The following is a 14,877-nucleotide window of genomic DNA, read 5'->3' as shown; positions in this document are numbered from 1 at the left end:
CTCTTTTCTTTTGATCTTGTGTATTTCATCTGCCAACAGCTAAGCGACTAGATCCTGGATTTGCCAGTTTTCTTTGTGGAACCATTGGAAGTGTGACTAATCCCAGGAGTTTTTGTTCTTGCTTATGTACAGATTGCTCTCGGAAAGTACCCAGATGTGAGCACTGTTAAGTCCAGCTTTGTAATACTGTTTATTTGGCAACAGAAGTGCTGTTTGCGGTAGTTAACTATCTTTTTTACATTTGCCATGGTCCAGTGGTGTTGCAGAGCTTTGTGGCATCCGTAGCTAGTGGGTGACAGTCAGCAGATTCTAAAGCCTTTTCAGAACCCTGAAAGAATAGATAATGATAGTGCACAGTGCTGAAATGACTAAAGGGATAATGTTGATGCAATTCAGCGTCCCCAAAACGATTACAGTTCATTTTCTTTAATTAGCTTTTTCAAGTTCTGACTTTAATTCTTTATTGTGTAACTTCTGGAAGATGCCATTCCGAAAAACATCACCACGAAATCCATCAGAAATGTTTAGACAGTTGTCATCACAAAGAGCCAAAATGTCTGCTTTGTTCTCTACTGTTGACCCCGCTTTGTCCTACACTGATGGTTGCTGATTCAACTTTGTAAGGATATAAATGATTTCTTTTTAAATGTTTGAGGGAGGCGGTTTTTAGCTTTGGGATCAGATAGGAATGGTGTTCCACTGACAGAAACCTGAAAAAGAGTGGGTTAAATGAAGTAGTATTTTCACTTGGAACAGAGACGTCTGGTGGTTTGTGGCTTAGATAACCTTTGCATGTTGACCTTGGAGACTTTGGCATGAAATGGGGTCTTCAAAGTTCGACAAGATTAATGTATTACCCTACCTGTTATCTAAACCTTCCAGGTTTATTAACATCATACGTTTGCCCCATACGTGGGAAATGCATCTCTTCCTTCAGGAAAGAAGGGACCCCACAATACCATTTTTAGTTTAGTTTAGATTATTACAGTGGTTCTCAAACTTCAGTAGGTATCAGGATCACCAAGGGTTTCTTGCTGTACAGATTCTAATCCCACCTTCAGAGTTTCTGGTTCGGTGGAGCTGGGGGTAGGTCCCAAGAATTTGCTTTTCTAACAAGTTCCCAGCTGACGCTGATACTGGTGGTCTGGATACCACACTTTGAGCACCACTGAGAAGAATTTTATTACAACGGGTCGAAGTCCCTGCTAGTATGGAATTCCCAGATAAGGCTCTGAAGCCTTAACTTCTGTGACTTAGCTGTTGACTCGAGTTAATTCAGCAATCGTTTCTTTCTTTTTTTTTTTTAACATCTTTATTGGAGTATAATTGCTTTACAATGGTATGTTAGCTTCAGCTTCACAACAAAATGAATCAGTTATATACATACATATATTCCCATATCTCTTCCCGCTTGCGTCTCCCTCCCTCCCACCCTCCCTCTCCCACCCCTCCAGGCGGTCACAAAGCACCGAGCTGATCTCCCTGTGCTATGCGGCTGCTTCCCACTAGCTATTTACCTTACGTTTGGTAGTGTATATATGTCCGTGCCTCTTTATCGCTTTGTCACCGTTTACCCTTCCCCCTCCCCATAACCTCAAGTCCATTCTCTAGTAAGTCTGTGTCTTTATTCCTGTTTCACCCCTAGGTTTTTCATGACATTTTTTTTTTAAATTCCATATATATGTGTTAGCATACGGTATTTGTCTCTCTCTTTCTGACTTATTTCACTCTGTATGACAGACTCTAGGTCTATCCACCTCATTACAAATAGCTCAATTTCGTCTCTTTTTATGGCTGAGTAATATTCCATTGTATATATGTGCCACATCTTCTTTATCCATTCATCCGATGATGGACACTTAGGTTGTTTCCATCTCCGGGCTATTGTAAATAGAGCTGCAATGAACATTTTGGTACATGACTCTTTTTGAATTATGGTTTTCTCAGGGTATATGCCCAGTAGTGGGATTGCTGGGTCATAGGTATGAAATTAGATCACTCCCTAACACCATACACAAAAATAAGCTCAAAATGGATTAAAGACCTAAATGTAAGGCCAGAAACTATCAAACTCTTAGAGGAAAACATAGGCAGAACACTCTATGACATAAATCACAGCAAGGTCCTTTTTGACCCACCTCCTAGAGAAATGGAAATAAAAACAAGAGTAAACAAATGGGACCTAATGAAACTTAAAAGCTTTTGCGCAGCAAAGGAAACCATAAAGAAGACCAATAGACAACCCTCAGAATGGGAGAAAATATTTGCAAATGAAGCAACTGACAAAGGATTGATCTCCAAAATTTATAAGCAGCTCATGCAGCTTAATAACAAAAAAACAAACAACCCAATCCAAAAATGGGCAGAAGACCTAAATAGACATTTCTCCAAAGAAGATATACAGAGTGCCAACAAACACATGAAAGAATGCTCAACATCACTAATCATGAGAGAAATGCAAATCAAAACTACAATGAGATATCATCTCACACCAGTCAGAATGGCCATCATCAAAAAATCTAGAAACAATAAATGCTGGAGAGGGTGTGGAGAAAAGGGAACCCTCTTACACTGTTGGTGGGAATGTAAATTGATACAGCCACTGTGGAGAACAGTATGGAGGTTCCTTAAAAAGCAATCGTTTCTTGAGTGCCTGCTTCGTGCTCAGCCCTGAGCGACACTGCTAGCCCTGAGACGAGAAACAAAGATAAGTCAGACAAAGACTTCAGAAGCTTACAAACATATGTCAAGTACCTATATAACTCAACCAAGAGGCAGAGAATCTATACTTTTTCTGTTTATGCTGTTGGCAGTATATGTAGGATTTTTAATGGAAAGCCAAATTTCTTTCATCGTACTATTCCAATTATTCCACTGGTTCTTCTGCATTTTTATTTCAAATAGGGGATTATGTCCTATAACCACCCTGAGTCCTAGATAACTTTTGTTACAGGGAAGTCCCAGCCCAATTCACCACATGTGCTATTCCTGTTACCAAACCAAACTTACCAGACACACAGCAAAGCCAATTTCCTGACACCGGCTTGTGGTGAGGGAAATACAGCGTATATTGGAAGGCACCCAAGGTGGAGCCAAGCAAGGAGAATGGGCAGCTTATGCTCAAAATCCCCAACCTCCCAAGTGGCTTTTAGGGAGGGGGTTTAAAAGGAAAGGTTAAGGGTGTGTGTTGCCGGGGGGTGGGGGGTGGGGGGTGGGGCCTGATCAGCTCAATCAGCTCACAATTCTGTGATTGGTTGATGGTGAGATAACAGAGTGATTCACAGGGGTCAGCATTATCAATCCTCAGGCTCCAGCCGGTCTGGGGAGGCTACAGGCTTATGGCCATCATGTAGTCAACTTCTTCTACTTGGTGGGGGGTTTTAAGTATCTGCAAAACAACTCAAGGATACGGCTCCTTGGGATGTTATCTGTGGCCCTTGAGGAGGAAATAAAGGTCCTTGACTTTGTTTTATGGCTAAACTATTATTCATTTGTCTTGCCTGACTGTTTTCCTTTGTTTCATGCTCTCGCTTCTCTGATTACATTTACTCTTTAGAACTCAGAGAAGGCCTAGGAAGCTAAAGCTTTTCTACAAACAAAAGGCAGAGGCCACGGAGGTGGAGATGTCTCTCCCCAGGAAGGCCCTGCAGGGTCCTGCTGCATTTCGTTCCAAGCAGGCTGATCTGCACCACCTCCCATCATGCCTCCACCCCAGACAGAAATGGAGAAAAGTCATTACAAGCAATAACAGAGACCCAAGATCTGAATCATAACCCTTCCCTCCCAAAGAAGGCAAGTTACACCTGCATCCGAGTCAGTAGTGATGGCCCATATGGTTAGTTATGTGGTGTCTTTTTTGGTGAAGGAAAACACTTTCCCTGCTGTTCTTGGAAAGAGTAATGGAGAACTCCCCCCAGCTCCAGCTAATGGCTAGTTTACCCTGAGAAGCAGAGGTAGCAGTGTGGACAGGTTCTAATGTAATTTAAACGGCTCACCAACCTGATAAAGGCTTCATGTCTCCAATAAATTATACTCTTAAGCAAAGATAAGGGAATACAATAAATGTTTGAATCCAGGTAAAGTGAGACAAAAGTAAACATTTCTTATTGAATCTAAACTCATTGGCATATAGAGACACATTTCTATTAGTTTATTTATGGTTCTCCAAATACTATACTGATGTACATTTTCCATGTGCCATTGAGTAACCATTACTAATACATGCATCTTAGGGTGAGAAAAATGTACTTAGTAAAGATTGTGAATATAAGAAAAACCTCTTTTATGTGGCTACAAAAATTTCCTATTTAGGATTTCTGAAGATTTAAAAACAGTGTACTGGAACCTCACTAAATAAGTTGTGCCTAAAAATAATAAAAATGACAGATCTGATTGTCTAGATACCACAGTGGAGAGGAAAGAGTGTGGGTCATGGAGGGACATACATCTGACTTTGAATTGCAGTCCTGCCCCTGAATGGCTGTTTGTAAAAAGGGAGTAATGCCTACTTCACAGGATTTGGGAGGATTAAATAAAATAAAGCACATAAAGTCTTTAGAAGAACGTTTGATATATACTCATCACTTAAGAGGTGCTTTCTCTTCCACCTCCTTTCTTTTGTTTTTTTCCTCCATTTCCTGCTCCTCTTTTTCTTTCTTTCCTTTTTCCTCCACTTCTCCCTCCTCCTCTGCCCCCTCCTCCTTTACTCTTCTTGTTTTATCCCTATTGCTTTGTCTCAGTGAGTACTGTCCTGCTCAGAGGAACTACCTCATTGAATCTCTAGCATCCTTTTCACCTACTGAGATTGACTTTGATCTCTGAAGTGGTCCAGTGTCATTCAGAACCGACACTGTACCTGTGGGTAAGGCTGGTGAGCATTGCTCTAAAGCAGTGGTCTGTAACTACTGCGGCTGCAAATCCAGCCCTCTGTCTGTTTTGTATGGCCTGCGAGTTTAAAGGCGTTTTTACATTTTTAAATGTTTGGAGAAGATCAAAAGAAGGATGAAATTTCATGACATGTGAAAATTACATGAAATTCAAATTTCAGGGTCCATGAGGAATAACATTTTGTTGGCTCTCAGCCACACCCATTTGTTGAGTATCATCTGTAGCTGCTTTTACACAGTTAGGCCAGAGTTGAGTTGTTGCAACAGAGAGGGTGTGGCCGCCAAACCTAAAATATTTATCTGACCCCTTTACAGAAAAAGTTTGCAGACCCCTGTTCTAAAGGATCAGAACATGTGTGGATTTTAATTTGGTTCTGAAGCCAGTTCTGAAAGGGGAGCTTCATGGGAGGAGCCGCTGTAGCAGGATTAGAATGAGTTTCGAGCTTCCTAAGGTGGCTGTGTGGAGAGCATTCCAGGAGATGGATGATGAAGTTTCTGGTAGAATTGCCTACACACACAGACAAAAATCTATCTCTCTGCTCTTCTCATGATACCACTAACTCCTGACAAAATTTAGTGAGTGATGACTATATACAAAGGAGTTTTGTTATCAGCTCCCCTGATCTTTCAGACAGTTTTATCTATGAAGCATCCAGGGCGCTGGTCTGGGGGAGACCGGGACAATAAGGTTTCACTCAAACAATCCCTATGAACAGTTTAGACCTGCATTTCAGAAGATATCTAATAACAATGTAAACTCCTCCCCTTCTCCCAATTACTCTGTTATCCCTGGGAAATCCGTTGTCTTTTCTGAGCAAGCTGAGAATCCATTGTATCTCTTTTGGAGAAGAACTGACCAGATCAAATATCCACCTTGAAACCCATTATAAAGCCTTTTTTAGAAACAGATTGAAAGTGATCACATATTCCTTGATAGTCCCCCCCCCCCATGGAGTCAGTCCTGGCATTTGTGAATAACTGCCTATTGGTTTTCAATTCAATGCAAACAGCTATTCCTGGGAGGATTAGTGATAGAGTGTGTTGCTTTAAAGGAACAAATGACCTGACTAGGAAGGGGTGGGAGGTGGGTGGTGTTCTGCCCCCATGTGGAAGGCACCATGTAACCTGGTCTCCGATGACTGAACCGAGGCAGGAGACAGAGGAACAGAGCCATTAGGTGGACTTAAAGCTCAGATGGTCGAGCCAGACAAGCCCACGAATTTAATAGGTTAATGAACACCATCTGTCAGTTGCATCGGCACTCCTGACTCTTCCTAGGAGCACCTATTTCTCTCAAAGTCTCACCCCAGCCTCCTGTTCACATCGCTGTTTCAGCCACTCATTGAACAGATGAATGAGCCCTTCTACCACACGACCCTGATTAGCCACTCACTTATTCAGCTGAGTGCTAATTATGTGCCAGGCGCCGTGCTAAGTGCATGAGACACAAAGCAGAAAAAGAAGTGTTTCCTGCCCTCCCCTGGGAGGTGCTAACAGGCTCCCAATGGAGACAGACTTGGAAACGAGTGTCATGGAGTCCGGTGGCCTTCTAATAGATGCCCGTCTGTGCAAGTGAAAAGCTTCTGCTGGGGACAGACCAGGAAACTAACCATTGCAGTTCCGTATAAACCATGAGTTGGCTGAGCTAGTGTGGGATCCTAAGGGCTATAGGTGCTAAGTGGAGAGTCTGAACATGACTCTGAGGTCCCCAGGCACCTGGGCAGGGGAGTCACATGACCAGAATTTTGGAATGATGCTGTGGAAGCCATGTGGAGAACGGATTGGAGGGTCCTGACGCCAGAGGCAGGAAGCGACATTAGAGCTCTTCAGGTACCCGGGCGGGTGGTACCACCTAGAGAAGGTGAAAATTAGAGAGAGGCGGGAGAGAGATTCAGCTGAACCTGATGGCTTCTTAAGGCGGTGGGGGAAAGGAGAGAGAAGAGCAGATGGCATCCAGCATCCAGCAACCAGCTTGGAGTCCAAGCACATGAAGGTCATTCAAACATTGCACTTTTGTGGGATGAGAAGGCTGGAGGAGAATTCTGGGACAAGAGATCTTTAAGAAACGTGGTAGAATTTGGGGAATGAGAGACATATATAGGATGAATGGAGGAAGAGAAGTCTAAAGGGGGCTGGAAAAGCTCATCAGAGAGCTAGAAAGTGAAGGACCCTGTGGATGCCGAGGGAGGGGAGCACAGAGAGGGGAGCGGCGAGCGGACAACAGCGCCACACACTGCGGAAAGGTCAAGTGAGACCGTGGTAGAAACTGTCATTCCAGATACCAAGGACTTCAAGCTTAGACCTGCAGGATCCTCCCAGAAGTGGCCCCAACCTCCTTTTCCAAATGCATTGCCTTTTTTTCTTTTTACCTCTGCCAAATCGAGCTGTTCTGTTTCCTGTGTGTAGCCCTCAGTTTCCGCTTCCTGCTCCTTTTCCTTCCTGGAGGGAACGCTGTAAAGTCCACATCAAATACCACCTTGCATTTTGACTGAACTGGCATTGATCTCTCGCGTCGCTCTGCAATCCCAGCACTTTATCTGTACCTCTCTGTGTTACTAGTCACCTTCTCCCAAATTGTATTCGCGTAATACCTAGGGTTTCAAGTATTAGGTCATATTAAAGACATGTAATCGTCTTTTACTGATGATTTAAAGAATGCTAAAGCCAACCTCCTCCACCACTAAAGTTTAGCTCTTACTGGAAATGTAATGACTTGTAATATGAAATTATGAAAGCTGACTTTCTTAGAATATTCTCCTGTTCTGTGTTCATTTTCCACAGACAATTTTAAATTTGATTACAAAAGGCCAGTCTATACTTAGAGAGTCGAGAACAGATGAGCATTTTAAAACACTGGTTCTCAAACTTGGCTGCACGGTTGGAATCACATGGGGAGTTTTAAAAACACTGACTGTTGCCAGATTCCACCCCCAGAGCTTCTGCCGTAATTGGTTAGGAGTGTGGCCTGGGCATTGGGAAGCTTCAGATCATCTCAGGTGGTTCCAATGAGCAGCGGAGTTCGAGAACCACTGTTTTTCACACTGATTGGCGTTGAAGATCGCATCTGTTCCTGGGGATGACTTAGTGTTCCTATATTGGAATCTGTGTAGTTATGAAGCAGAAATTTGTCTTTACCTGTAATATATTCTCTCCCTCTCTTTCTTCTCCACTCCAAGAGAACAATCTTCAAAGGTTTTGACTGACAGGGCTCTTATCTCTGGCAGAAGAAAAATACCCATCTCTTTCCTAAATGTCCTGCTTTGGCTAGTTACCAACAAACAACAAAACCTTGAGTACAGAAAAATTTCCATGTGTGACTTGATAGAAAATGCATTTGATTTCATACTAAAATTTGGAGATGCAGTAATGCCATTCATGGTATGAAGGCCCCAGAGTAGCTTTGTTCTTAATAAGTTCCAGCTAAACAAAAATTCCTAATGAAAATAGGTTGGTTACTATCTAGGTAACCAACTATCTGATTTTTTCTAGTAATCATGTCTCCAGAAATAAATGTATAAAAAAGGTTTCTTTCTTTAAAGAGAAAGGAAAGAGAATAAGACAGAAGCACACAGGTATCAATCCGTTCACCCCAGACATTAGTAAGGTCCTCCGGCTTGTGCCCCATGGAACAAATTATTTCCTTCTCTGTTAAAACTCTTAATTTTGGTCATTTCCTTAGAAACAGTATAGTAATATCTTTTGTTCTTGTTATACTGAGTTTGTGCATATCCACTCTTTAGAAAAAGCTAGGTGTACTCAAAAGTACTAAGTAAATCATCACACAGGGCTGCTTGTTATTTAAGATACTTATTATCTAACAGTTCTGTCGAAGAAGCAGGACTGCAGTGACATCACAACTTTAGTTTTTCCCACGGTGGCCCTGGTACTCCCTGCTCTGTAGGGCCAGTTCTCCAGCTCCTGGAAGAAATCTCCAGATTTGTCCCCTTACTGGTGTTTCATTGCCTAGGGAGATCAGCTTGGTTCTTTGTGACTGCCTGGAGGGGTGGGATAGGGAGGGTGGGAGGGAGGGAGACGCAAGAGGGAAGAGATATGGGAACACATGTATATGTATAACTGATTCACTTTGTTATACAGCAGAAACTAACACAGCATTGTAAAGCAATTATACTCCAATAAAGATGTGGAAAAAAAAAACCACAACAAAGTCTTCCAGACACTTGAATCCCTGAAATTCAGTTCTGTCATTATCATGTCGAGGTTAGTTTATTCATCAAAACTGCCAACTTTATCAAAGCAATAGCTGGTGTGGGCAGAGCAGCCCTCAAGCTGGGCAGCCACTCCCGACTGATCTTTCGCAAGTGCCCTAGAGATACCCTCTCTCTGACCTCACATTTGCCACAGGGGCTCTTTCACCTGCATTTTCTGATGGGCAGATAATAAGCCCTCCCTTAGCCCCTGGGCAGCCAGCTGGACCCCCCCCCCAGCATCCTTCTAAATCCTTGCCGAGATCCAATTCAAATATCTTACCCCAGAATCTTTTCTTATTCATAATCCCAAGATAACTGGCTTTTCTCTAAACTCTCATGGCATGCTGTGCCGTTCCTGGACCAGTGATTTATTTATGGTACAGTCTCCAGTCTTACCTCGCCTGCTGTACTCAGAGCTCTGTAAGAACTCTCATTGTTCTTTTTTTTTTTATTGCTCACGATGTACAGGATAAAAAAATGGTGAAAATATTTTTTAAAAATCAAGGCATTTATAAAATGTGTAGTTATGTTATTATCCCATGTACTGTATACATAAACGCGTTGTCATTGGAGACATAGGGAAATTGCTCAAGTGTTTGTTTGATTTTGTTGATTTCATCAGGTTAAGGGGAAAATGTAGATTGGTGTTTTTATAGTTTTTCACATATTTTTAAATGGAAACATGCAGTCACTTAAAGCAGTTTATCAAAAATAATTTAAGTGGTTCCATGAAGTTATTATCATATCTATTGTGTTATACCAAAGAGCAGGCAGCAAATTACTTATTCCCTTCAGCAAGGAACCCATTTTTAAAGACTGTTGGGATTTTAGAAGGACACGTTTTTTATCATTTAATTTTTAAGTATATTTAATTCTTCCATTTTAAGAGCTTTTAGCATAATAGGCCCATTGCTTCCCTGTCTTCCCAAGGAAGCTAATTCATTATATTATCTTTGTTTGACCTAGTGTTAGCAGACAGACCACACTAAAACACAGCTTATTAAATATTTAAGAAATCATATTAAGGTGGCATTTGTGTCTTCTCTATAATAGCTGCTAGCTGTATCACTAGATCCTTTATTTCATTACATAAAATACATAGACATTGTTACCGCCATCAGTCCAGTTAAAAATAGGCAAGGGTCGGGCTTACCTGGTGGCGCAGTGGTTGAGAGTCCGCCTGCCGATGCAGAGGATGCGGGTTCGTGCCCCGGTCTGGGAGGATCCCACATGCCGCGGAGCGGCTGGGCCCATGAGCCATGGCCGCTGAGCCTGCGCGTCCGGAGCCTGTGCTCCGCAACGGGAGAGGCCGCAGCAGAGGCCCGCGTACCGCAAAAAAAAAAAAAAAAGGGTCAAACTATTTCCAGGAGCACCATAGGGACTAAGTGTAGGAGTTCTAGATTAACCTCTTCGTGATTTTTGAGACAGTTCAATAGAAAATATTAAATTGAGACACAGAGTTGTGTGCATTCATTATTGTTCTGTGAGAGAGCTCTTTTCCAACTCTTACCATTCTGAGATTTCAGTTCTTTTTATCTATTTATTATTTCTTTTCCATTATGGTTTATCACAGGATATTGAATATAGTTCCCTGTGCTGTACAGTGGGACCTTGTTGTTTATCCATTCTGTATATGCTAGTTTGCATCTGCTAATCCCAACCTCCCACTCCATCCCTCCCCCACCTCCCCTCTCCCTTAGCAACCACAAGTCTGTTCTCTATGTCTGTGAGCCTGTGTTTTGTAGATAGGTTCATTTGTGTCATGTTTTAGATTCCACATATAAGTGGTATCTTATGGTATTTGTCTTTCTCTTTCTGACTTACTTTGCTTAGTATGATAATCTCTAGGTTCATCTGTGTTGCTGCAAATGGCATTATTTCATTCCTTTTTATGGCTGAGTAATATTCCATTGTATATATGTACCACATCTTCTTTATCCATTCCTCTGTTGATGGACATTTAGGTTGGTTCCATGTCCTGGCTATTGCAAATAGTGCTGCTGTGAACACAGGGGTGCATGTATCTTTTTAACTTATTGTTTTGTCAGGATATATGCCCAGGAGTGGGATTGCTGGATCATACGACAACTCTTCAATAGTTCTTTTTAAAAGGAAGTCGCATTTCTCTAATGATTAGTGATGTTGACAGATGAATGGATAAAGAAGACGTGGTACATATATACAATGGAATATTACTCCGCCATAAAAAGAAACGAAATTGAGTTATTTGTAGTGAGGCGGATGGACCTAGAGTCTGTCATACAGAGTGAAGTAAGTCAGAAAGAGAAAAATACCGTATGCTAACACATATATATGGAATCTAAAAAAAATGGTTCTGAAGCACCTAGGGGCAGGACAGGAATAATGACGCAGACATAGAGAATGGACTTGAGGACACGGGGAGGGGGAAGGGTAAGCTGGGACAAAGTGAGAGAGTGGCATGGACATATATACACTACCAAACATAAAATAGATAGCTAGTGGGAAGCAGCCGCATAGCACAGGGAGATCAGCTCGGTGCTTTGTGACCACCTAGAGGGGTGGGATAGGGAGGGTCGGGGGGAGACGCAAGAGGGAGGAGACATGGGGATATATGTATATGTATAGTGATTCACTTTGGTAAAATAAAGGAAGTTGTGGCACAACTGAATAGGATGGGCTGACAGGATACACTCAGGCGGTGGCTCGTGGGCATCCCACTAATTCTCCTCGGCAAAAAAGAGAGGCTTTTACACCACACACTAAATGTCTCCTTTCTCCCCCACGTCTGAAGTCCTGGCCTCTTCCTGCCTTTTGCAGACTGGCCTTCATTCCGGTGAAAGGAGCCAGAATTGCTGTAGCTTCAGGCTCCAACAGGAAGAATCAATTTATTTGGGGGTTACCAGAGGAAGGATGACGCTGGACTCTACCGCAGTGGAGAGGATGCCAGCCCGCACATAGCCCAGAGGGTGCCATGGACGTCTTTTCATTCTGGTCTTAATTTTATCGTATTTACTATTAAGTCGTATAGATATAAAAATTACCCGACGACACCTAAGACTTTTGTTTTTGATCGTAAGTGTTGGCGCTCTCGCTGCCAAAGCCGACAGAGCGTGCAGCTGATCACGTGAACTGCCCGTGTTCTCTTCCGCATCGGGGCTCAAATGACCTGACTTTAAAACACCCTCTGCCCATCCTGATCCTGCTGCTAAATTACAAATAGAACTCATCTCCTTTAGGAAGCATAGAAATGGTGGTGCATCAGTCTCCCTGTAGGGGAGGACACAAATCTCCCACACCCCAAATTCCCGGACAAATATTTTATATATTTACATATATATACCCAGATGTATTTTATATTTGAAGAATATAAGTGTTTCAAAGCATATGAAACAAACTGCAACAATTGTGAAACCTAAGCCAGTTTGATGTGTGAGCATGGAAAACTTTCATATTTTTTCATGAAGATAGGAACTAAAAACAAAGAAAATAAAATTGATTAAAAACTATGATCATGAGGAAAATCCATTGCCACACCCAAATAATGTGTCCAACTTTTTAAGCCATACTATACTTACGCCAGGAAGCCCACCCAGATGAACACCAAATATCTAATCTCTTTACCTTACATTCTTTATTCAGATGGTTATTTCCCTGTAGTCGGTATAATGGAAAGCACAGTGCACAGCCGTTATAAGCACACACTTTCTTTCATGGCCTCTGCCTCTTACTCACCGTATGACCTTGGCAAGATAACTGCCACGCTCTGAGCCTCAGTTTCCTCATCTGTTGAACTGAGAATGCAATTTCATGATTCCTTTTCTGGAATCTTGGGGCCAGATGAGTTTTAGAATTCAGGATTGTTAAAGGATATTTATTTTAGAAAGATAACAGTGCATATACAAGTGTTACATAAAGGCACCAGCAGCATCTGGAGCAGCATTCTGTAATCAAACACATTAGTAATTCTGCAGTAAAACGTGCACAGTCACACTTATGGGATGAAGTGTATAAGCATGTCAGATTTGTTACTAGAACTTGCGTTTTTCAGAGCTTTTGGGTAAATGAACCTGCGCCAACCCCTACTTTGAGGATGTCTTTGTTCAGCAAATAGCAATTGCTCCAACAATGGTAGCTGTTGTTTTTATTTCAATTAATGGCAGATAATGTAGACTTCATCTCTTATACAAATTGGAATGTGAATAAAGGAATTCTACTCAACATACCCCTCTGATTCCCATGGGAGTTTTTTAAAAGGCCATCAGGATACTTCTAAAAATGGTGATGAACTTCGCTCTTCAAGATGATATTCACAAGAGGGCAGCAGTGCCTTCTCAAGTAATTTTAGACCCTCATATGTTACTCTGCTCAGAGATGATGGATAATTTAGAATTACAGATTCAGAGCAGTAAATGAGTTTTCCATTACCTACAGTTAAAATTAGTACCAAGAAATTTTTAGCTTTCTCTTTTTTTTTTTTTTTGCCTTAATTCTTACTTGAGGGGATAAAAATCAATCACTTTACTAGTTCAGCTACTGTCTGAATGCTCTAAAGGGATTGATGGGGTGTGTGCTGAATTTTGCTTGCTAGCTTATGCTGGATGGGACCTGAGTCCAGGAGTTTTCAGCTCACTGGTGCGCCAGGGTCCATGTGAGGTGTCTCATAAGCAGTTTTACCCGTAATAAAGTACCAGAGTTTGTAAATCACTTAAAAAATAAATGGGTGATTCTTTCAGGGTACCTGCAGATAATATCCCTCTCACTTTCTTAGGTTCTAATATACTTTCTTAAATGGAAGAGAAAGGGAGGGAGTTGTGCAGGAGTGTGTCTTGAATGAATGTCATTCCTCATGTCCTGGCAGGAGAATTTTCTTTTGGGAACCTCTCTTCTGGCATATCTGCCTGTTAATCAAAGTATGTAGATTCTAATCTTTTTTAAGTATGTGTTTTATGTTACATTTGAAAGAGTAATTTTTAAAAAATTTCTTTTCTTGAAGTATGGTTGATTTACAATATTGTGTTCATTTCTGCTGTACAGCAAAGTGATTCAGTTATACATATATATATTCTTTCTCATATTCTTTTCCATCATGGTTTATCACAGGATATTGAATATAGTTCCCTGTACTATACAGTAGAAACTTATTGTTTATCCCTTCTATATATAGTAGATTGCATCTGCTAATTCCAAACTCCCAATCCTTCCCTCCCCCATCCCCCTTTCCCCCTTGGCAACCTCAAGTCTGTTCTCTATGTCTGTGAGTCTGTTTCTGTTTCATAAATAGGTTCATTTGTATCATATCTTAGATTCCACATATAAGTGATATCATGTGGCATTTGTCTTTCTCTTTCTGACTTACTTCACTTAGTGTTAATATAATAGTCTCAAGGTCCGTCCATGTTGCTGCAGACGGCATTATTTCATTCTTTTTTATGGCTGAGTAGTATTCCATTATATATATACACCACATCTTTATCCATTCATCTGTCAATGGACATTTAGGTTGTTTCCATGTCTTGGCTAGTGTAAGTAGCGCTGCTATGTACATTGGGGTGCATGTAGTTTTTTGCACTATAGTTTTGCCTGGATACGTGCCCAGGAGTGGGATTGCTGGATCATATGGCAACTCTATTTTTAGTTTTTTGAGGAACCTCCATACTGTTTTCCATAGTGGCTGCACCAATTTACATTCCCAGCAACAGTGTGGAAGGGTCCCCTTTGAAAGAGTAACTTAAAAAAATTCTTACTGCCAATTGCTTCATCTTTTTGTGGTAAAATAGACATAGCATTACATTTACCATTTT

The 14,877-nt window shown here is 41.5% G+C and overlaps 1 protein-coding gene across 1 annotated transcript in view; it reads left to right on the top strand.

The window, feature by feature from the left end:
- The window catches only part of LOC132524355 (uncharacterized), a 188,302-nt gene extending 181,973 nt beyond the window's left edge, over positions 1–6,329 (top strand). The window contains exon 6 of the mRNA XM_060156190.1: positions 6,222–6,329. Coding sequence (XP_060012173.1) covers positions 6,222–6,329 — 108 coding nt within the window. The remainder of the gene's footprint in view (positions 1–6,221) is intronic.
- Positions 6,330–14,877: the final 8,548 nt, after the last annotated feature.

The sequence above is a fragment of the Lagenorhynchus albirostris genome, chromosome 8 (assembly GCF_949774975.1).
Source record: "Lagenorhynchus albirostris chromosome 8, mLagAlb1.1, whole genome shotgun sequence".
NCBI lineage: Eukaryota > Metazoa > Chordata > Mammalia > Artiodactyla > Delphinidae > Lagenorhynchus > Lagenorhynchus albirostris.
Note: the sequence above shows the minus strand (reverse complement) of the source record. Positions and strands in the feature narration are given on the sequence as shown.